At 39.2% G+C, this 24662-nt stretch overlaps 2 protein-coding genes across 2 annotated transcripts; both read left to right on the top strand.

The window, feature by feature from the left end:
- Positions 1-1451: 1451 nt before the first annotated feature.
- entpd2b (ectonucleoside triphosphate diphosphohydrolase 2b) lies at positions 1452-19851 on the top strand. Its single transcript, XM_061061225.1, has 9 exons — positions 1452-1992; positions 6336-6453; positions 12871-13021; positions 15341-15500; positions 15923-16150; positions 17251-17520; positions 17927-18046; positions 18826-18960; positions 19064-19851. The coding sequence occupies exons 1-9, from the start codon at positions 1876-1878 to the stop codon at positions 19277-19279; spliced, it is 1515 nt and encodes a 504-aa protein (XP_060917208.1). The 5' UTR covers positions 1452-1875; the 3' UTR covers positions 19280-19851.
- Positions 19852-21386: 1535 nt separating this feature from the next.
- phpt1 (phosphohistidine phosphatase 1) lies at positions 21387-24581 on the top strand. The gene is made up of 3 exons (XM_061061229.1): positions 21387-21767; positions 23393-23520; positions 23762-24581. Exons 1-3 carry the CDS (start codon positions 21602-21604, stop codon positions 23852-23854), a joined length of 387 nt encoding a protein of 128 aa, XP_060917212.1. The 5' UTR covers positions 21387-21601; the 3' UTR covers positions 23855-24581.
- Positions 24582-24662: the final 81 nt, after the last annotated feature.

Genomic DNA, 24662 nt, shown 5'->3' with positions numbered 1-24662 from the left:
GCTCCGCTGACACTCTGTCTCAGAGATGAATGTGACCCTGCATGTCCACTGCTCCTCTGCTGAGAAGACGGAGGCTGATTAATAGCTGCTCATTGACTTACAGAATCATTTTTATTTTTGGCAAACTGTGAAACATATGTATAAACCATTTAGATTTTTTATATTTACTAATTAACCTTACGAATTCAGAATTTCTGGAGCAAAATCTGGCGTACATTCAGTTGAACTTTCTATTGTAAATGTCCAGAGCTAGTCTAACTTTGATCACCCTACTGACCACTTAGACTCTGCTCATCCCCACAGCTGCTTTTTGGGTGTACATTCTTGTAAGATCACCCATTGGCTTTCGACTGAAATAACCTGTGGGGATTGGTGGACAAATTTTAGGGGGTTTCAAAAGAAGCTGACGATAAATAAATTGCTTTTAAAGGCTTCCTATAGGCTGGTCATCGATGAAGTCCAACAAGCTATTTGCAACGCAAGAATTGAATTGAATAATGATGGGATTTTTTCAGCTATTGTTATGCTTATATGCAGATGGATGTCTATAGAGATCGATGAAATAGTAATTTGTCATTGGATGAAAGACAGTGAGTTGTGGATTGCTTTCAGCTGATGCAGTCTGCCTCTGTTGCTCTCACTGTTTTCGTCTACAGGCTATATAAGCCATGCCTTTGACATTCAACTCTGGGAAACCAGAACACCCCAGACCCCCAAATTCTTGTTTGAATTTTTTTTTACATAATGCACTTCGAGGAAAAAAGTCAAAATGATGAGAAAAAAGGGCGACATTTGTGAATAAAACTGAAGAACAATTTCGAGAACAAATTTGAAATTTCACAAAATTGTTCTTCAACTTTTTTCTCATCATATTCGACTTTATTCTCGAGATTTCAACTTTTTTCTTCAAGTGCATAATGGCAAACAAATTTCCTCTATCCTCGTTTAATTCTCATGTCTGGCTCTAGTCCTCTTCCTTAGGTAATGGACCCTGAAATGAGTGCTTTTTGCTAACAGCTTGTGTGTCTCTATTGTTAACCACATGGGGAAGCCAACAATACAAATACTGAAAGAATTAGAAGGCTTGAGCGATTATATATTGCAGTGAACAGAGGCTGGACTGCAACACTCAAAAGCTCCTTCAAATAACTCATTATATATTCTGCTAAATTTAGACTCTGTCAAAACAGTGTTTCTGCACAAATAGACTTTTGAAAAAGTGCAAAGACATTCTAGGGCTCTTGTGAAAACTTCATTTCCCTGCTTAACTCGGACATTCAAATGAGACTATTTGCAAGTCAGGTTTTTAAGCCTCCTCCATTTGCATGCAAATATTGTCTGAGAACAACAACTTGCTCTGCAGCTCCTCAGTCCAACACCCTATATGGACCAGTGCCAGCTCAGACCAGCCCTTGTTTGCCCATTAATGCAATATGAATAATCACTGATCAAGTGATTTTCTATCTCTCCAGCAGACAATGAAATGATCATTACTGAAGCTCACACCTAAATTAAACGTGAGCAGCATATTCTCCAGCAGCTCTGACCATCATAAAAACATTTTTTCCCTCCATGGCACCAGTAGCCTTGGAGCTGTTTTCATTCACTGAGCCGGTAAGAAGTTTCAGGCGCATGGAGGACGACTTGGCTGCGCACGGAAGTCGGGGCATAAATTCAGGTCAGGCTTGGCTTTGCTAGCTCAAGTGAAATGTAAAACAGAAGGCAGGGAGCAGGTGAAGCGTGAACCACAGTCGGGCAGTGATAACGCCTGCCCAGCGGGAAGCCAGCAGCCACTTCTCCCACTTGGCCGCTATTAAATCGTCGCTCAAATTTCGTGTCGGCGCAGAGACGAGCAGCACTTCTCACTTTCACTTAATGGCTCAGCGCGCCGCTCACCCTGCCGTCCCCATCGCGCTGCTGCTGTTTGGACTTGTTGCGATCCTGCTGCTCACGATCCCCACGCAAGACATCCAGGAGGCTCCGGGGTTCATGGTAAGGTCGCTTCTGATGGATATTTTTGGATCAGAGTGTATGTTTTCGGGGTAGTGTAACCAAAGCTAGACACACCTCCTGCAGACCAAGAGCGAAAAGGTGTTACGCAGTAAAATGTCTCACTAGAGCATTTAGTGACATTGGTGTCTGGGTGTAGGGTAACCGAGTTAACTCACATTTGCCATTTAGTTCACAAATGCATCCATCCAGGTTTTATCCTCCAAATCATGATAAATGATAATACACTGAAATCATCAGTTTAATCTGCTAAGATGGGAAATTTGTAAACAACCAGCCTTAATGGAATGAATGGAGGTCCAGGACTGACGAAATAAAAAACACAAGGTCCATTTGAGTTGTAACTGTTTGGTTTGGGTTAAGAGTGAATTATGAAAGAACTCAGGATGTGTTGTTCTTATAAAAGAAAGAAGCGAAAATTGGTCATTCCATTAAATAATATGTGGTCTCCGATCAGTTTTTGAGATTAGCGGTGTATGGAAGTTCAAGAGTGACAAATTTTATATGTAGGAGGTGTCTTTGGAAGAAAAAAACAGTAGCTCTCATCTGATTTTAAAAGAATGTTGAATATTTGATCTATGGCATGAGGCTACTCATCGTTTGCATCTTATTATTACATCATTTATTATGACATCATAGACTATCTTATTCTGCATTGCTTGGATTTCATACAGTTTAAGGCTACTAGGATCTTTGACTTAAATATGTCTTTAATAAATAATATATATATATATGTTAATTATTTTAATATTTTACTGGATGTGGAATTTTGTACTCATTAAATTTTATTGACATTGCAAATAGCCTATCGGATAGGATAGGATAATACTATTGATTTATTGATTATTGATATTGAATTCGGGCGTTGCACCAGCACAGACAAGTAAGCTCAAAATACACATTAAACAGAATAGATAAGATAAATAAAAATAAAAATAGGGGGTATATACAAGTACAAAATGAATGATGAAGTTAACTATGCATGGAATTGAGACAGTATCATTGGATTCCCAAAATCTCTGCTTCTGGGGTGGTGTTGTGCGCTTTTAGTCGACTAGACACTTAAACCTCTCACTAGTTGGCACCAGTATTACCAGTTGGTTGAATGAATTATTAATATTTTGTCCCTCGATGTCAGTCAAATGTTATGCTCAAACTCCACTTCAGCCACTTGCCTAGCTATGCTGTAGCGTTAGACTATTCATTAATAATCCATTACATTTGATTGAGAAAAGTTGACCCTCAGGTGATCTCATGGCTATAATTAGATCACCCGAGGGTGAGTGAAATGATCACCTGTATAGTTGTCTCTCATTGTAAGGAAGCAGCACAACTTAATGGGGTCGTGCCTGTTGACATTAGAGACCGCCCTGTATTCAGGATGTAAATCAAGGATTAAGACTTTGAAATACAATCTGTTTGCACTGTTTGAAAATCTTGTGAGGTTTGGTATTATGTAACCTTATATCTGATAATTCAACAACAACAAAATCAACAGAGAAACATGAAACGATACGTCTTTATGGTATCCAGGGCAGCTTTTGGTCGACTCCAGCTTCTGTTCACCTCCTCCCTCTTTTATTTTTCTTACCCCATGGGGCCTTTTTTCAGTATAAAACTGTACACAATGTCGTCTAGCAGTCACAAAAGAAAGGACACAAAAGGCTTTTTCTTAAACTTTGCAGGGTACACGTACAAAAGTCCACATAGTTTTTCAAACGAAGGGACAAAACAGGTCATTAGAGCTCCTCTGGGATTTTGGCAAACGTTGGAGCGAGTCCTTACAACTGACTGCACAGCAGTAATGAGAGAATATTATGAGAAATAACAAGGTCCATGTTAGGCTGCTCTTCACTTATTCTACTGAACTGAGAAGTTGTAAGCTCACATATGTTTGTGTGTGGAAGGATGAGCATGTGTATCAATTACTACACAATGATTTATGTACGTATGTGTGTGTGTGTGTGTGTGTGTGTGTGTGTGTGTGTGTGCAGCCCCTTTCCCTTGGATCGTCTGTCACATTCCTTCTTGCATGGATGGATTACTACACATTCGGAGTGTTTCCTTTCATTTGAGCAGAGGCATCGCTCTGATTTAATTTTCTACCTTCTACCTAAAGTGAAAATATCACCACGGTAACTTTTTTTTGTCCCAGTAAGAAGGCAGTATAAACGATAACATATTGTCTCCTACATACTGGGAAAGTCAACCCATACTGTCTCAGTTAGTGGAAAATACTTTTTCCAATACTGAGACAAATCATTTATATGCAGGATAATAAAACTGTTTTATCTATTATAATGTACTTATTTGAGGGGAAAAGTTGTGGGTGCAGAATTATAACTAAGGTTATAAATATGCTTATTAAATATTACAGTATTCACGACCGCCTTCCCCTGAAAGACATGACATATAAAAGACGCTGGGAAAATCCAAGATGGCAGAAGAAGCGAAGGAGTCTCACATTACAAAGATATTTTTTGCCTGGATTTCAGTGCTGAATGTTATTTGATGTATTCACAGTGTCTAACGCTTACAAAGTGCATGAAGCAGCTTCACTACGTCAGAGAAGATTGCACCGGTTGTACACTGGTCTCAATATGTAAACCTTATCAGTCCTGCCTGCCTGCTCACTTGCTGTGAATTTTTCTGAACGTTTTCTGCTGATTTCATATATAGGCTCACCCCACAGCTGGTGGTAATTTGTGCCAGGAAACATCTGGGTGAAAATGTATTGGTTTGCATCATACATGCATTTCACCTTTTTTTATTGTGCATGTGCAAAAACACGATAGGACAACTAATGGTTCAGCTACCATTACAGTCCCTTGAACTGCTGCAATGCTAACAGTGTCGATTAGGGGACATGTTTGGCAAAGAAAATGTGTAGAATTTCACTGGCAAAGAATAAAGCTACTCCGTTTTGCAGCTGTCCAAACTCAACACACAAAAAAAACAGAAACAATAGGGCCAATACAAAGTAGAGGCTAAAAGTGACGTTTTACTACGGACAGAAGAGTTGTGAGAATTTGTTTTCTCAGTTGAGAGAATCATTTTAAAGGAAGTGACTGAAGCAGTTTGATAACGTTTGAGCAGGAAGGAGTTTGGGAGTCCTGACAGTGAATGCACCACTTCCTTTAGGTTAAGTCTTACACCAAAAACATGTGAGCGTTTATGTTACAGAGAGTGGTTGTAGATGTGAATGCACATATGGGGAAGAAGGTTTAGAAATGTACCAGAACATGGAGGGCTGTAAGGGAAGACAATTAGTGTCAATCAAGTGCATAATCTGCTGAAATAGGGTTTATTTGATCTCTTGTTCCTCAGCCTGTCTGTAGGGTTCTTGTATAAGCTGAAGACACAAGCAGCAACTTGCCACCCCAGCTACCCAGCACTTCAAAGTCTTACAATGATAATTTCTTGAAAAAGCAAGATTTTCTTTTCACACAAATCAGAAAAAAAAATAATTATTTAGCTTCCCTGTAAAACACGGGTAAGCATGTTGAAGGTGCATGTTGAAGGTGCATGTTGTATTTGTTTATTCCTTCACCATATAACATTGACTTTTAATGCCACATGGGAAGCAAGAACTTTGTGTAGATTTTTGAGACTATTTTACATATTACAACGTCATCTCTATGTCTACTGCGGCCCAACAGAAATGGTTAAATGATGTCAGAACAATACCAAAGAATACTTGTAGTGATTGAATTATACTCAGAAATATCATATGAGTTGATCCTTTATTGTCACTCCAAATTGAATGAAGAAGAAAGATGTCATCGCATAACTTTCAACTTCTGAGCTGTTCGGTTAATTTGAATGTTTTAGCCTTAAAGGGTCAACTTTGACCAAAGTAGGAATTACAAAATGAAATTTGTTCATGATCACTGTCTGTGCTATGTATTTAAAAAAAAAATCAAATCCATAACTGCTGGAGGTTTGAAAATTACAAAAATTCTTACACTCCACTCCTGAGTGTTTCTTGGCACAAAACCGCTGGTGCAGTAAAAATGATATGTAGTCCTTGTCGGCCCCCCACACCTGCATTTTTGTATTTAACAGCTGGGGGTTTGTCTTTGAAGGCTAAGATTACAAGTTTTTACAAAGTCTGCAGCCAAAGTCCTTCCAGATGCATGCATTTTACGTCATAAATATCGTAAACTCTTTCATGTCCTCCTTGCTCATTAACTGGACTCTCCCTTTTCAAGATGTCAGCACTTTTTTATCATGTAAATGTTAAACTGCGTCTATTCTTAATCCTCCATACTTTTCATCTTTTTTTGATGTTCTTGTTTTTTCTCTGTCTCTTTCTCTCTCTGCAGTACGGGATTGTCTTGGATGCTGGATCTTCGCACACAGCTTTGTACATCTACAAGTGGCCTGCAGACAAGCAGAATGGGACAGGTGTGGTCACCCAGCACAGAGAATGTCATGTTAAGGGTAAGTTTCAGCTTGCGCTCCACCAATAATCCCTGTTTTGCATATTAAACACTTTGGTGCACAACGTGTTCCTACTCATAAGCCTGAGGGCTGGTTTTAAATAGTGTTCAACTTGCAGTCAGACTAGTCAAATATATTCCAACAGCAACCATGACTCTCAGTCAGTTTATTTTTTACAAGAAGTCCATGAAAATGTCTCGGATAGCTCCGTCTGCACCATCTGTTTCTATCACCTTCATTCATTTTCTTTGTTAGTTCCAGTCAGATTTTCCTAAAATATTTCTTCTGTTTCATGCTACAGTGGTAAACTTCCTGCTGGTGTCTTCTATATGTTCCAGGGTCCTAAGTGAACTGCCATTATGAGAGATTGGTAGAGGCAAATTTCACAGTGACAGAGCCGGCCCGAACCCACTTTGTGCCCTAGGCAAGATTGTAGCTGGTGCCCCTTGTATTACAACCAATTTCACAACCAACTACAGTATTCATACACTTAAAGAAAACTGGTATACAGCTTTATGTTTTACAGAGTTTCTATATTTAAACCTGATATTTATCCATACGGTCAGTGTAACTCACTTCTGATAACTCGTCTGCCCTCCTCCCCCACAAAGAGCAGGTAACGAGCAGCGGTGTTGTGATGCGTCAGGTTGAGCAGGGAGCAAGAAAATAGAGCCTTTTTAAATAGGTGATGCAGTTATGTTTTCTTGGTTTCTTTTGTTATATTAAAGAATAATAGCAAGGAAATTACATTTGATAAAATAACATTAAATCAAAGTTAAACACATTTTTTGCCCATGCCTCGGGCCGGCCCTGCACAGTGAGAATGCAGAGAAATTAAGAGAAATAAAAAAAATGCAAACTCAGTTTGACATGTTTAAATCTGGTCCGCTGTTATTGAGGTCAAAAGTCCCACTCCACCCAATTTAAGGCGTGGGGTTTCAGAGTCCAACATCAAGCTGCTCTGAGCCAGAGTACCAGGGAAACATTTCAAAAGTTTGAAACACAAACATAAAAACAGAGCATCCTTTAACATATCTCCTTAAAGGGATTGTTTGAATGTTTTCAACTCAAACTCTATCTGATGTTCTCAGTGTCTCTTGAAGCAGAAAGATCAGTTATTTATCCCCCATCAGTGCAGAAATATGATGATGGTGGTGACCTGGAAGAACTAAGAGAGCTTCAGACAGTTTCAGCATGGCGGCTCCTCCAACAGAATGAAGGCATTGATAAACATGAGCACAGAGGATGCTGTGGACATGGATTTATTATACAGTGTTTTGGCTAACAGATCAGGATCTCATAATAATGAGAAATTATCTCGTCATTATGAGATCAGCGCCTCTGGTGCAAGAACTTTAATTGATCATCTGTTCTGTTTAAGTCTCAGACTTTAGTGCAGTTATATGTCTGCACATCCGCTCGTCACCCTCCCTGTTCTGTTTATTAAAGACTATAAAGTATAACAATGAAAAGCATGCATGCTGAGAAACCGACCTAATTGGCTGCACACACATAGGCTACCCCCCCCAACACACACACACAAACACAATACAGAGCTGTCCATCACTCTGAAACAACAGCTCATGAGATTTTCTCTCATAATTACGAGATCTTCTTACCATAGATATTTTTTATTTCTTTGGTGAATGCAAATTGCTTCAGTATCAAAAGTAATGCTGTTTGGCCTTACGATAAAACCTTTGAGGCATAAAAACGAGTTTTCTTCAGGTGCAAAAGATAAGAAAAATAGGCGTGTGTTGCTGGCTGGTTCCACTTCTAGAAATGTTCAAAAACTTGGAAAAATGACAGAGGAAGTAATTTGAGCAGTAAAAAGTCTTAGACAAATAAGCAAACATCAAAGTCACAAAGGTATAACGAAAGGGCTCAAACTTAGGGAGTGACAAAAATGTAGATACAATGAAAGAAAGAAGAGAGAAGAAGAAGAGGAGATCAAGCAGAAAAAGAAAGAAGAGTAAGGGGTGCAGGGAGACCATCTGGGTCAGTCTCTGGTTGTGACTTCTGCATCCCTTCACCTATCTTCTACTTTGTCTTATTGAACCAACTGATGTTTTGTTAATACAAAGTCTCATTTCTTCATCACTAATAATAGTGTTCCAATTAACAATGATAAACATGAAGACACACAACATTTTCATGAAAGTTATCACATTTCAGTCATACGCTATCGTACAGAGTTGGTAGTTGGAACAATGCATAAGAAACAGAAGGTGATAAACACAAGAAACATTAATGAATCATTTCATAAGAAGTCTACCTTGTTTAATATTTAGTAAAGAGAGAAGACTCAGACGGTTCTCATCTCTGTGTTTCCTCTCTGTAAGGAGAGAAGTGTGTGTGTGTTAGAGATAAGATAAATAGTGACAGATAGAGGGGATGGTCAGTCCATTGCTTTTGGTCTATAAGAGAAATTCTAAATAATGTCATTAGTGATTATCAACCATTACCAGTCTCTTTGTTGGAAATGCAGATTTGAACCAACACATGTTGAAGTGTCTGTCTCATTTAAGACTGTGTCTGGCTTAAGGAATGTGAACGACGCCAGGGTTTTGTCTTTGGAGGTGCTGCGATCTCCAGTGTCTGAGTTGGGGTGAAATGTATGTTTTTCCAACCATAGCCGTCCCTTCAGGGTCATAAATAACTCGTCCTTACCTTCCTGTGGTCAGTCCAACAGGGAAAGTTAATTTCCTGTAGGTCAAAGGATCGCACTCTAGGATGCTGCGGAAAGGTCTGGGCTGGACTGTGTCATTGTGTCACATTTACGAGCTAAGTCAATCCAGGCATGAGGGAAGAGAAGGAAAGCCCTTTCAAAGGCTCAAAGGTTCAATTTGGGCAACTACCTCATGAAAGAGGTTTTGGCCTTCAACTGATGCTGATCCATTTAATCAGTCATGTTCTGTTCTCTCAGACATGGGCATGTGCAGGAACTTATCATACCTGACTCATCATAAATACTTTTTGTTGGCGAATGTGATGCACTTCACAGTGAGTCATAGCGTTTAGCTGCATTATATACATTAGAATGCAACTTGAAAATCGATGTTAATATTTCAATCAGGAGAGACTTAATTGAGAATTAACAAATATTTAGTTAACAATAAATGTGCAACAATTTAGAATTAAATCTGCAAAGTCTTTGGGGGATTAGACTCCATCGTGACGCCTTCATGTACTCAGAGGGGTAATGAGGCCGACAGCAGGATAGGATACCCCCCTATGGAGTCTAGACACTGGTGGTGGTGAGAGGAATGGAGGCTATGATGAGCTTGGATCTGGACTCTGCTGAGCTGGAATGGAGGTGACTGGGGCGGTGGTGGGTTGCAGCGAATGACGGAATGACTGTGGAAGAGAGAGAACTGTTTTAACATTTTGCCCCAGCAGGATGATTGTTTGAGAGAGGTTGTGCCTGAATCTGGTTGGTTAATTACTTAAAGAATAAACACCCATAATCAACTGATCACCAGAGCAGGTAGACGGAGGAAGTAGTTTAGGTTGAAGTGAAAAGATGAATGAATGAGTGAAAGAATATAACCAGTCTTCCTGTCTGAACTTACGCTGAGCTCCATGTTTGTGAATGTATGACCAAGATTTTTACTGAACCAGATTTGCAGTTAAATCTGGTCTAAATAAGATGTTAAATCAACATCTTCAAATATTTGGTGTCAGTGGTGTAGTGCAGGGTATACACAGGTATACAGACCAGTCTCTATAGAGTATACCCACTTCTAAATCTCCTCTGATTCACACCATTGATTGATTGACAGTCTTCAGTTGGATGGTGAAGGGATGACCCTCCCTACTCTGTCTCTAATTGGCTAGTACACTCTAACTAAATATGCAAGAGGAGTCATATATCACTGTTAGTAACAGCGGCTGTTTATCCTCCGCTGGACGAGACACTTGGGGATAAAAGTATGCCCACGTCTTCAGGCACCACAACACCACTGGTTGGTGTACATGTTTTCAAAGGTAGCCATTGACATTTTTAAATGAAAACGTTCTTGCTCGGTCATCTTTATTTAATGGATCCAGAGCATACAGCCCAAAGATGTGGCTGATTGCCGCTTGCTTTCATTGCATTCTCAAACAGGGGCCGGTGCACTGCTGGTGCAGATCCACTAACAGAAAAAAGCTTCTGCTGACATCATTACATAATACACATCCACACAAAGTCCCTTCACTGTGTCTTATTCAGTGAATAAGCTCTAGCCACTGTGATGTTGATTACCTCACTGTAAGGAAGCTAACAATGCAGCTAGCTGTCTATTTTGGAATTCTTCAGCAAGAGTCATTTAGACCACAGATTATATGTACAACAAAAAGTAAAAGGAGCTATTTATGTTACAGACATGGTGCATAAAGTGCAAAACTGTAACCACACTGGTATGAAATAGTATTTAGTTGTGTATTTGAAATACTGTTGCGAAAGAATATAGCTTGTGTTAACATACTGTTACTAGGAATAGAAATTGGAGGCGTACAGTAAACTGTAGGAGTGGTGGGGAGGTTTTTATTAAGGCTTTGATACTTTCAATATCCTGAATACCGGATCTTTATATCCTATGTGGCAACAGTTATGTCATGTGGATTAATTGCAGTATCCAAGCTGACAATGTGTTTCACATCCAGGCCAAGGTCCAAAATTCAAGTCGTAATCATGACTCATAAAGTTTGTCATTCAAGATAATCAAGTCAAGTCATTATAGAGCTTTATAGACCATGCACAGTATTTTTAACTCTTACATGACCAACCCTCCTGTTGTGATAAATGAATAAGAGAATCTTGTTTATTCTACATTACTGCATAGCTACAGCTGCTGTCCAGTCTTCACAGTGTTAACTGTTTATATTAATAACACAGGTCATCAGTGGACTTCATCTTGAATCCTCTCATAGTGAAACTAAACAGTGTCTTTAAAAAGTTGTTTTTTCTTGTTACATGCAGTAACTACCATGGGAATGGGTTGGTTATGAATGAGTGCTAGCTGTTTCCTGTGAATAGATGATGTCATCACAGCTGAGTGAGGCCTCGCTCTGTCTGAGGCGATCCTGAATCAGGTGTGAGTCAGAGTGGAGCTCAGGGCTTTGCCACTCCTGTCCTTTCCACAGGGTCATTATGTTTCTACACTTTGAGAAACAAACACTTTCTTTCCCAATCAGTCATGAACATGGTGTTTACAGTGTCTGCTTTCATCACTTTATAAAGGATCAGGTCAGAAGTGAACTTTAATACTTTGTGTGATTTCATAACAAACTTAAAATCAGAGGCTCATATTTCATTGGAGTCTTATTTATGAGTGAAAAATTATGAGCTGGACCTGGACACTGCTGAGATGGTATGATGGAGGTGACTGAGGGCAGAGGATGATCACAGCAGTCAAACTGAAACGACAGACTGATGTTGCATTCATGTGCTGGGAAGTCATTCTAAGACTTGAGTAAATCAGTGTACTTCTAGTGATGAAAGATACAACAGATAAAACGCCAACCAGAATTGACATTTTTAGACACTTCAAATCCATTATTACCCCTTTACCTTTTCTGAAGATTATTTCCTTTTTTAATGTGTGTTGACGTGATTTCAGTAACATCACAAAAAGGCGTTAATGCTACGAAGACGATCAATGAAATGCAACTGTTAAAAGTTACACGTGAGCAAAACGTTGATGTGCAATAAATGAATTAATAAAAAGTATGTTAACATTGACAAAACATATTTTGTCTCCATTTTAGGACGACTCTGATGTCAAGTCGGGAAGTCGGGCACCTAATTCTTTTCCAAGTTTCCTAGTTGTTGTTCAGACTTGAGCAGGTGTTCATTGCATTATACAACTCGGAAACTCGTTTTTCCCGACGTGTCTGACACCACATGAATGCACCATGACTGCTGAGGAGAGAGAATAGATTTTAAAATTTGACATCAGCAGGATGATTGGTTGAGAGAGGAGGTGGCAGAATCTGGTTGGTTTAGAATAAACGTCTCTAATCAGCTGATCACCAGAGCAGGAAGACAGAGAGAGAGAGAGAGAGAGAGTCAAAACTGAATGAAGAATCATAAATGTATGAAAGAATATTCAGTCTGTCTGCTTGAACTCACGCTAAGCTTCATTGCTATCAGAGACATTGAATGTTTCTCCTTATACTTTATTACTTAGAGCAAGGAATAATGTGTTGTTCCTTTGTTTAAGTTTTACTCCTCCTAAGTCAGCAAAAGCATCATGTGTGTACTTTTTACATTCTCTCATGGTTGTCAGGAGATGATGTAGATCATGCAGTTAACTGGGACAGTTATGTCACACAGGGTGTGATCTTAATGCAACACAAGAACAAGTTTGTACATGTCTATACTGTATTCTCATGTAATTCTATCCCCCCCCCCTTTTCTTCTCACTGGCTCAGGTGGAGGAATCTCCAGCTATGCAGGTCAACAGGGAGCAGCAGGGCAGAGCTTGGAGGTTTGTCTAGACCAGGCGGTGAAGGACATCCCCAAAGAGAGGCACAAGCTCACACCTGTGTACCTGGGAGCCACAGCTGGCATGAGGCTGCTGCAGTGAGTCAGTGTGTGTGTGTGTGTGTGTGTTTGTGTAGGTGTGTGTTTGTGTTTGTGTTTGTGTAAGGGACGAGACTGCCTCTGTCTGTGTTTATTTTACGTTGTTCCTTTGTCTTTGTTTTCCTGTCACATTGTTTTACATTTCTTCACCTTTTGTTGCTGCTCTTTTGCTGTTTTATGGTAATCCCCTTTTTCAGTTGAATTGTAATCCCACAAACATTTCATCTACAGTAAAGTTCCTTTGAAGACATAATCATTTTAGGCACCGGTGGGTGAGTGGTTAGTGTGAGCGACCCATGTACAGAGGCTACAGTCCTTTAGGCTGGTGGCCCAGGTTCGAGTCCGACCTTCTCCGCTCTTTCTCTCTTCCTGATATCCAACTCTATCCACTGTCCCGTCTCTCCAATAAAGACATAAAGAGCCCAAAAAGAAATCTTTCAAAAAGAAAAACATGATCATGTATACAACCAGAAATACATGTAAAGTGTGTGGATGTATGTTCAAGTGGTGGCCTTTATATTAGTGACCCATAAATAAGAAAACATATTAAAGTAAATGCTTCAGTGACCTCTGTCACTTCAAATAAACACTTCAACTCCTAACATATCAGAGACTGATAGATGAATGTACATACACAGCCACATTGTCAGGAGCTTCAGAAAAACATGAAGATGAATATCTCCAAAAATATTAAGTGTAAAAGCTGGAGGCAATATTTATCAGAAGCATTATTGTGATATTTGTTGTATATATAAGTTCTCTTTATACACTGACAGCAAAACAACAAAAATGCTTTGACAAAAGAAAAGGAAATATAAAATATCCCAGATTTGTAGCTGTCCCGGCCTGTGGCTTTGGTGCGGCAGTAGCTCAGTCCTTTGGGACTTGGGTTGCCGGTTCAAGTCTCAATGTGGACCATAATATGGAAGTTGGTCTGGTAGCTGGAGAGGGAAAAAAAAGCCTCCTCCCTGAACACTGCCGAGGTGCCCTTGGGCAAGGCACCGAACCCCCACCCACTCTGGTATGCTCCCCGTGTAGCGGCTTGTGCATGTGTGTGAGAAGCATGTCTCTCCTTAACAGAGTGTGAAAGCGGAATTTCCCCCAGGGATTAATAAAGTATGTTTTTTAAAAAAAGTAACCCTGTAATAAACCCATTTAAGGGATTGGGTGTAAAATTATTTTACATCCTTTACATTTTGCTGGTACACGGCGTGATATTTACCCACCTAGAATGTCTTGCCTTCCATATAAATCTCATGGAGATTATACACTGACATCTTCTCGGCTCAGTAAACTTCCATATCTTATCTTGATTTCAATATTAATATTTTGCATGCAGAGCTGCCTGCGGCCTATGTCTGTTCAGATATCAGCCCTGTCAGTTCTCATTTCTTATTGAAATGAGGGAATATAAGCAAACAGTAACGGTGACTGTAGTCCAAAAGATACAATCATCAAACTGCTGATGCTCCTGTTTATTAAGCTGAGTTCTCACCAGCGTATTTGATTATTTTAACTTGACTAAAGTGATTTGTCATGACTGCTGTCTCTGCATGGTTCAGACTTTTGTTAAACGATTTGCATCCTCCTCAGAATGTATTTAGCATCCCAGTGTTTATTTAGTAATACAGTCGTTCCTGGTTCCTTGGAGAGCATCAACAAAGTTCTAAAAAGACGTCGTCACTTTTCCTGAAATGCATTTTGCCTTTATGTAAATGTCCAGCACAATGCAACCGCCAAGTCTCACAGCCGGGGGATGAATATGGAAATCATTGAAATTTGACTGAGAGACAACAACCTGTGTCTCTTTGTGCACTCCAAACTTCCCTTTGTATTAGTTCAGATTAGTCACTTCTGTAACTCTATGCCATGCGCATAAACTTTATTGATCTGTTGATGAAACTCTCTTTAAAGCCTTTTTTTTGCTCACTGCTGCTCAGAATGTCGTATTGATGGGGATTGGTACACATTTTGGATTTGCCATGACAGTCTTGAAGACATTAAACACAACGCTGGGATTTTATAAAGGATGACAAAAATGATTTCGTTGGAGGTGTCTGAAATTGCTAAGATGCAAATGCAGAAAAAAAAAATGTCAGAATAAAATGTAATTGGAGGCTTTTGTGGCAAATTGTCATGAGATGCTGATGGATATGTTCATAAGACCTGATTTCAATGCTGCTCTCTTTTTTGAAAAAGTGATGTATTCATACAAGCTCTGAATAATATCTATATTATATTAATCACCTGCTGCAGCTGTAGCTTGCTGTGATAATTAAGTAATAGGATTAATATATATATATTTTTTCCCCCGTCTAGTGCGTCCAGTCCGGAGCAGTCTGATCAAATTCTGCAGGAAGTTGGCCATAAAATCCAGTCCTACCCTTTTGACTTTCGGGGTGCAGCCATACTGAGTGGACAGGGTGAGGGGGCGTACGGCTGGGTCACCGTCAACTACCTCTTAGAGAACTTCATAAAGGTACCGTAAGTCATATGAATCGTTTTCTTTTGTAGACATCAATGTTTAAGTAGTTAGAACTTGTTCAAGTATTTTCCTTTATCTTGTGTTCAAATCATTTCCCAATAAGTGATTCTTTATTCTTGTATTTATGTTTTATTTATGTTTTAAATACTGTATGTGCACAGATGACATTACAGGAGATGTTGCTCTATTCAAGCTTTTTTGGAGGGAAACTGATGACACCTAGTGGCCTCTCCAGCACTAAGTCACACATAACTGTTCCCTCTGGAGGGGTGCTAGTTTTGAGCTTGGTATCAACGGGGGAAATTTTGCTTATACAATTCTTCCTCCCTCACAAAGTCAAAAGCAGAAGTCAGACTTCTACTCTGAAGATAATAAGCATGACACAGAGCTTTAATGTTGCTTCTGTTTCTTTGCAGTACGGCTTTGTGGGGCGCTGGTTCAGCCCCGGCAGGCCCACAGTGGGAGCGCTGGATTTCGGTGGGGCGTCCACTCAGATAACGTTTGCGACTCAGGATGAAGTGGAGGACAAACGGGACATGATGAAGCTGCAGCTTTATGGCCAGGAGTACTCTCTGTACACACACAGCTTCCTGTGCTATGGGAGGGACCAGGTCCTCAAGAGGCTGATGGCTCATGTGTTGAAGGTAGTTAGATACGCCATACTCACTGGAAACTAGTGAAACAACTCACTACTGAAATGTAGAAATGAAGCGGTTGAGTCCTCTTCATAGAAGTTATATCATCATATCAAAAGACTTGAAAGACAATGCATTTCATCAAGATGTTATGCCAAAATGTAATCTAATACAAACATATGTTGACTAGAACCTCAACGGCAGAAAACACAGTTGATGTGCTTCATACAGTATATGGTTTTCAACACTCGATGGCACAGTATGGCACAGAGTGAATGTCTTGACTGTCTTTAAATCCACACTAAGCCAGACTGCAACAATGAGCAGTTTGGGTAAAGCAGGAAAGGCAGCTTTGTTCATTCACCTGATTTCACACACAAATGCTTTTTCAGAGAAGAATAGAGTAAAATAAAATGGAAGGCCTTTATGATCGTCGTACAATGAACTGTGCTGTGCTTCTCTAAACAAAAAGGATAACATTCATCACATTCAGCCACACACACGTTTCCCTCCGTAATAGTTGTAAAAGGTTATCGTACCATTAAAAAAATGCATTTCACATTGAACTGTTATGCATCACATGTTATATTTCCTCATGAAATGTCACCATGAATAATATTGCACAGGAGTTGCTGCTGCACCTAAATTAATATTGCACATTAAATGTTATGTCACATGATTCTTTTTTCTATATTACATGTTATTGCACCACAAGTAATATATGATGTAAGGGTTAATGTGTTTTATATCTTTAGAAACATGGCAGGAAAAAGCTTTTCACACATGAAAACAATGACAAATAAAAACCAGGATATAGAAACATTTTTTATTGTTAAAGATAACATAATATACATTTAAATAAATATGTTTAGTTAAGATAACGTGCAGATAAAAGTGCAGTTATATGTTGTGTTTAACCAAGTTCAAGAAAAGAAGAACAAAAGGGCAGTAGGGAAAATAACCCACACAGGAGAACATCAGAGTGAAAATAAAATGAAAAATAAATCAAATAAGCTTTCAAAGTACAGGTCAGAAAATGAAGATTTACTCTTAAAGTTATGATAATATGTCATTCTCTCTCTCTCTGTGTGTCTCTCTCTCTCTCTCAGTCTCAGGGTTACTCTGCGTCAGTCACTCACCCCTGCTATCCTGCTGACCACAGTCAAACTTTAAAGTTAAGCAGCATATTTAACTCTCCTTGTACAGCAAAGTACAAACCCAGCCCGTACAACTCTGAGGCCTCTCTGAAGGTACAAGGCAGCGGACATTATGAACACTGTTTGGGCAACATGTCTGAGATCTTCTCCTTCGATGGCTGCCCCTTCTCCCAGTGCTCGTTTGATGAAGTCTTCCAGCCAAATGTCACGGGAAGCTTCATGGTGAGCTGTGCACTCTATCACAAAAATCATTACAATATAGAGGTACTGTATTTCATTTCTGGTCGGTCTACGGTAATGATGACTTTATTCTTAGCAAAAATCTGCAAAACTATCAATGAAGACCAAAGAGTTGTACCTCTCTGATCATATAGATCAAACTGTATGTGGTACATGTATTCATATGCCCAGCTTTGTAATACAATTACATAAAATAACTGCAGGGAAATCTGTTTTTGTAAAGACAAATAAACTTAACAATCTATTTTCTATTTATCTAATGAGCAAGGCATAGACTCAGAGTGCTGAGGAACACAAAGAAACGTGTGCTGTACACTTCATTTTTATGGCTTTCTATTGTTTCTCACAGCTCTGAGCGTTTGTTTTTGTCCTGTTTCTGTGTCATCAGGCGTTCTCTGCGTTCTTCTACACGCACTCCTTCCTGCAGCGAATCACCAGCATCACCGTGAACACTCCTCCACAGCTGGCAAAGGCAGCCAGAACTGTGTGCAGCATGACCTTCAGTCAAGTAATACTCTCCTCTGATAATGTTCATTTCATTCTTAATGAGCATGCTGTGTGTGATCACACTTGTGAGTCTTGTTATGTTAGCTCTGCTGAATCCTACTGTACCTTCTCCAGTGGGAAAACCACTGCTTGGGGATGGATCTATCAAATCATAGATTCCATGTCGTAGATATTTCAGCGACGATGTGGGTTTAGATACCAGTGTTGTACCCACTACCCAATATTTTAATAGTAATTTGATGGATTGTCATGACATTTACGAAAATTCATGGTGTGCAGGGGATGCATCTTACTTTAGTGACCCCCTGATTTCTAATCCAGTGCTGCCAGCTGAGCATCAACTATTTCTAACTTCCAATGAAATGCGTTCATGCATTCCCCTCAGGATGACTTGAAATAACTTTGATGATTCTTTAACTTTAATTTTCAATTTAATATTTAAATGATGGATATGGTAAACTTTATTCCTGTTGAAGATCAGCATGTTAGCATTGTGAGCACATTAGTTCCCCCGTCAGCTTTTAGCGCATAAAGTAGCATTGCAGTGTTGAGCCTAAAACATCATAAGCATGGCTATAGACTCTTGTTCAAGGTAAAATAGAAGGTGAAGATCTTTAGAGCCTGAACACTTTATAAATAAGCTAGTGGCACACTCGCTTGTGCTTTCATTTTATTTGTATATCAGGAAGAATGGACCTAAACTCTTTATTCATGTATAAGTTTGATTCTAGTTATTTATTGTATTTTACAAACTTAACACATTCTTCTCTTTTGTTTCAGATGCTGCTTCTTGCTCCAGAGCAAAAGTCTCGTTTGCAGGACTACTGTGCTGCTTCTGTGTTTCTTAATATTCTCATGTTGAGAGGATACGGCTTTGATGAGTCATCATTCCCACGTATTTCATTTCAGAAGAAGGTGAGAACTCATTAGTAGATGGTAAAGTCTACAATCTTCAATACATTATATTAGTAGATAATAGTGAATTCTCACTGATCAACTTGTTTGTTTTTGACTCTAGGCAGGGGACTCCTCGGTGGGTTGGGCTCTGGGCTACATGCTGAGTTTGAGCAACCTGATGCCTGCAGAGACTGTGGGGCTGAGGAAGGCCCTGACCCCGGGAGCATGGGCCGCATTGATCTGTCTTTTTGTCCTCCTGCTCGCCACAGTCCTAGTCTTCATCTTAATCCGAGCTCGTGATGGGAAGAAGAAAGGAGGCAATGAAAGCACCATCTAGATGTTTCAGCAGCGTACAGTGCAGCCAGAAGACTAACACACAGTGATGTGTTTTTTGTTTTCATGTGGGCTCTGTTCTCCACCACCTTATTTCTTTCAGATTTCTTTTTTTTTTTTTTTTTTTGCTAAAGTGCTGTAACTAAGCTCAGCCGTCATCCCGTCTTTGTTCATTCATATTGATTCCGCGGCGGCGTACTAATGGTGTCTCAGTCGGTGAATTCACATTGCATTTACAGCAGACACAGTCATACATGCACACACACACACACAGAGCTCCACAACTGGATCAGCTAAAAACACCTCTTTAAAGCCTCCGTTACTACCTCTGAAGACGGTACAGAAGGGGGGCTCACTTCGTCCTCCCATTACGCCTCTGTGACATTCAAATTGAACGTCACAGGGGTGTAAATATCGCAGTTTGAAATGGCGGTGAGATTTCAAATGTTGGCTCTCTTTGACTTTCTTTGTCCCTAATTGTCTTGACCTATCTCTCATTACTTTCCACTGTTTTTTATATAAATACTGTACGGACACAAAAACCCCTCAAATTAAAGCTCTAAGTCCATGCTTTAACCTCATAGTTGTTTTGTCCTTTTCTTTGAAATCCATTAGGCCTTCATGTGTGGAGTACGGAGCCAACCTGAAGAAAAAAACGTGTTACTAATGGAATATTGTATGACTGTCATGTACAGTAGGTTTAAAAACTAAGTTCTCTCCTGGTTGTGAACATTCAACTACACACTGTTCATTTCATTTTAAATATTCCTACTATATTTATATGTCATAAAAAAATAACTGAAAATATAGTTTAGACCAGTGTTTTCTAGCTTTTTTTCCTCGGAGCTCACCGACTTGTGTTGACAAAAAGCCAGGCCTGCCCAGGACCCACATGAAACAAGTCATACAATGTGTTTAAAATTTGATTGTTTTCATTGATAAAATCCAAACAGAATATGCCTACACACACTGGTTCTTACCAGAACACCTTTCTATCCAGTAAGGGTGTTTTGAGTTTAGTTAATATGAGAAAATCTTGTTTTGACAACCTGCAAACAGACAGCACTTCTGAGTGCCACTTCTGAGCTCTTTGGCACTTCATCCATTTTAGAAGATTGATTTCTGGATTCATTTCTTCATGTAATTTTTTCATTTAATGTTTGTTTGTTTTTGTGTGTAAATTGTGTTTTTTTTCTTTGCATTTTCTAATAAAGGAAATTACAAAATGATCTCTTATCAGATCAATGACTGATACTCACATCTAGCTATTCTTTAAGACAGCAAACAAACTTCATTCATGTCGTGACATTTAACAAGAGCTTCTTACATTTGTAAATGTAATATTATTAGTACATTAAAAACATCTATATTTTGATATGAAGCTCTTGTTATCTTAGTTCAGTCTGAAAGACCTTGTGTAGTAGCTCTTAAAAGAAATGATAGCATGCTAGTTTGCTATGATTTGGGTAACAGCTATGCATTTTAATCAGTGTATAGAGAAGTATTTTCATAAAGGCTATTTGGTAATGTTTGGAGCAGTTAACTGTACTAACTTGTTTTCAACTACCTTACAAATGGCAATGAAAGTGTGAAGCAAAGTTTATCCTTTTTTCTAAGTAATTAGATTCTTTAGCTGTTTTTTTAATCTGTCTTTTTTATTTTCTGGAGCTAGGCTATTTTACGTGGAACATTTATAACTTTGTTTTTTAAGGTCTAATTATTGGTAATTTAAAGTTCACACATTACCTAGGCGTTCTCATGGTTATAACTAATATTACTTTTCATTTCTCAGTACAAGAAAGGGACCTTCTTAGTCTTTCCCACTCATCCAATCTGCTCCACAAATACCAGAGTTCTTTGCTTTGCGGAAGTATTCGTTCTGCTGACCTCGGTCAGTCCCTATGCCTTCAAAATAAAAGAGTGGATTTAAAGTTTTTATTTATTTATATTAATACAATGTTTGTTATTTACTTATTAGGCTATATTTCGCCACGACTACTCTGTATTATGGTAATCGAATGGCTGGTGCGAGGGAGAAGTCTTGAAAAAAAACCCCGCAGTGACTCATTACTCATTGTCTGTCTTTTATTTTGAAAGCGGAAGTATCTTTGTTGTTGCTGGATGGCGGAACCGGGCGGAACACGCACTCCTGAGTTGTAACCATAGACTGTGGTTGTAACGAGGCTTCTTTCAAGTCTAGTTAATAATAGTGTCGGACTGTACAGCTGTACAGCTTTCTGCGTGGACAGACACGGAGTCCGTTGAGAAAACACGAGTACTTTGTTTGTTTTTGTGTCTGTTTGTGTGTTCGTCGAGAAGTGCTAAGATGTGCACACAGACGAGGGCTGCTGCTCTGATGGCGAACATCCCGCAGGCTGACATCGACCCGTCCGGCGTCTTTAAGTACGTCCTGATCCGAGTCCACAGCAAAGAGGAGGGAGACGACTCGGAGGTAGATATAGTTCGAGGATACGGCTGGGCTGAGTACCATGGTGAGTATGAAGCATTACACGCATGGAGGACTATCACAGGGCTCCTTCAGAGATTTAACTACATAACATACAAGTATACACGGGCTATCTGAGGCCTTGTGGTGGAAAAGCTCTTAGCAGTTCAGGGTGCAAAAAATGTACAGTTTATGAAGGACCCAAAGCAAAAAACTGCGAAACTTTCTTGTCTTTTGCAAAACCAACGGTCAAGCCAGCCGCCTCGAAAAATGACGCGCGTCTGCTCAAATTGGAAAGACACTTTGATATTTTAGTCATATTCAATATTTTATTTTGAAAAATCGGTGACAGGTGACAAAGATCTTTCTGATCTTTTTGACCGCGGTACCAAACACTATTACATTCAACTACAACTGTCCTGAACTAAAACCTTTGGTTGGTTCAATATCCTAGCAGAAATCCTGGAAGGTAAAACTCATCAACTACACTTCATAGTTTTGTCAATCTGGCCATCTTAGTGGAGGTACTAAAGAGAATGCTGACAGAGAATAAAAAATGCAGCATGAGGGCCCAAGAGGACAGATCCCACATCAAAATAAGTGTAGTGTGCAGGGCTGAATAGTGAAGCCAATATCAAATTGCCTTAAAGTCTCATTCTTTGATATGACCAGCAGAGGAACCAAACTGAAAACTTAAAAAAGTCTAAAGCACTGTTTCACCCTATCTCCACTTCATGCAGTCTATGGTTAAGATGACTTGCACGCTTTGAAACACAAGCCGTTTTCACTTATGCACCCCTGTACCAGTGGTTCCCAAAGTGGGGGTCGGTTGTCTTCTGCTTCTCACATCAGCTAACTCGACTTTCTCTGGAAAATATATAAGGTGCCTGGTACTTAAATAGTCTGAAGTTCACAAAGTCCTGTTCACAACCATGGTAACATATCTGGTACAAAAAACATTTTTTGGTATAAATAGTTCATGTCTTCATTGGTACACACTGTACAGGGGGAGAATTAAAAAAAAATTATTCATCTGTTTTAATTTTATTAAGATGAAGAATTATTTATAATTACAGGTGTAGCTGATCTGACTGACAGGAAGGCTCAATGTAGCTGGTTGCTAGAAGGTTTAAGGCTCGCCTTAGTTCCACCTCTTTGCCTGTTGCTTGGTTGGCTGTAAGTTAGTTTGAGACAGCATTTTCAAAATGGTAACCTCTAGCGCTGAGCTGAAGTCTTTTGTGTGGATACTGTTATTCCCACACTTAAATTTGTAGCTGGCATCCAGATGGCAGTTTGAACCATTTATGCAAAATTTATGTAACAACTCATCAGCCTTTTTTAACACAGCAGCTGGATCAGCTCATTTAGACCTCAAGCAGCAACCTGTGATGATGCATAAACATATTTACAAGACAGCTGGATGCTCAACACAAGTATTCTTAAAAAAGAGTATCATAAAAAAATGTTTTTCAACCAAAATTCCAAGCTCTCACAGGTTTTCTTTTCACTTAACTTTATAAAATGTCTATTTATGCTAAAACATGTGCATTCAATTTCACTTTTTCTAATTGCTAAGCACATTGTTGAATATAATTTCCAGAGAAATAGTGCCGTAGAAGTCCCTGTGTGAATGCATGTTTCATTCGTCATATTCTGTCCTCTTTGTTGCAGCTGATATCTACGACAAGGTTTCTGAGGAGCTGGAAAAGGATGGATACCTGGACTGTGAGTGTGTCGGAGGAGGAAGGATCAAACATGATGCCCAGGCTAAGAAGATCCATGTTTATGGATACTCCATGGTGAGAGAAGGCTGCAGAGTAAAGAACATAGACATCAAGATGTTGTGCAAAAAAAATGTAAATGGAAGAGGCTAAAAAGCTCAAATATGCTGCAGACTTTAGTGATAAACTATGACGTGTTCCTCTCTGCAAAATAGAACTTTTCACATCATTTTCAGGTTCAGTTTAACATTTTAATTAATAAACTTCAATATAGTTTTTTTTTCCTTTATCTAAAATGTTGTGGTACTTTCCATTCCAGGGATTTGGAAGAGCAAATCACGCAATAACTACTAAGAAGCTGAAGGTTCGGTATCCTGACTACGAGGTGACCTGGGACAATGAAGGATACTGAATGGACTTTGATGGACCCTCTTTCTCCTGGACTGACAAGGCACTTACTCCAAACCCTCATAAGAGGGGACGGCTTGTCAATCAAAGCCACACACAATCTAACAAGGATATTTTTGACACCACATTAATAAAAACAAAACCCTAGACTGATCAACAGTGACAGATCTGATTAGAGAAACAAGGCGTCTTAGTCTTATATTCATGTCACACTGGAGTGAGGAAATAGACAACTTGAAACTAAAACAATATTTTTGTTAAATTAGGAGTTTAGGAAGTGTTCTACTCATGGGATAATGATGGATTAAATAACTGGTCCTGACAGGTTTGTTGTCACTCACTGACTTGTTTTAGAGTCACATAGCGTTATTGAATGGACATTTTTACTCAAATATATTGGAACGTGAACCTTCAATTCTTGGTCCTGGTGTTTTTTTTTTCATACATGTTTCCTGAAGTTGACTGTTTACAAACCGTGTGCCTTCCTGTGTGGCAGGAAAATGAAAACTCTCTCCATCTCTGCGTCTCTAAATTTAGCCAACATGAACTTTTTTCCTGCCGACGACCAAACTGAGCTGTGACAAAATGTTACGGCTCTAAATAATGTCGAACCCCAAATGACTGGAGGGTCTCTAATTTATTTCCCTAAATGATTTAGGAAGAACCTCTTTTTTTTCATTTTGCATACTAAAGTTGAAATGTAGAGAATAAAGGTCGCATGATAAGAATGACCTATTGACCAATTTACTGTTGAATATGTATAAAAAAAAATATCAGTGGTGGAGGATTTTTTTAACATTTTGACTTCATTC

The sequence above is a fragment of the Labrus mixtus genome, chromosome 17 (genome assembly GCF_963584025.1).
Source record: "Labrus mixtus chromosome 17, fLabMix1.1, whole genome shotgun sequence".
In the NCBI taxonomy this organism is placed as follows: domain Eukaryota; kingdom Metazoa; phylum Chordata; class Actinopteri; order Labriformes; family Labridae; genus Labrus; species Labrus mixtus.
Note: the sequence above shows the minus strand (reverse complement) of the source record. Positions and strands in the feature narration are given on the sequence as shown.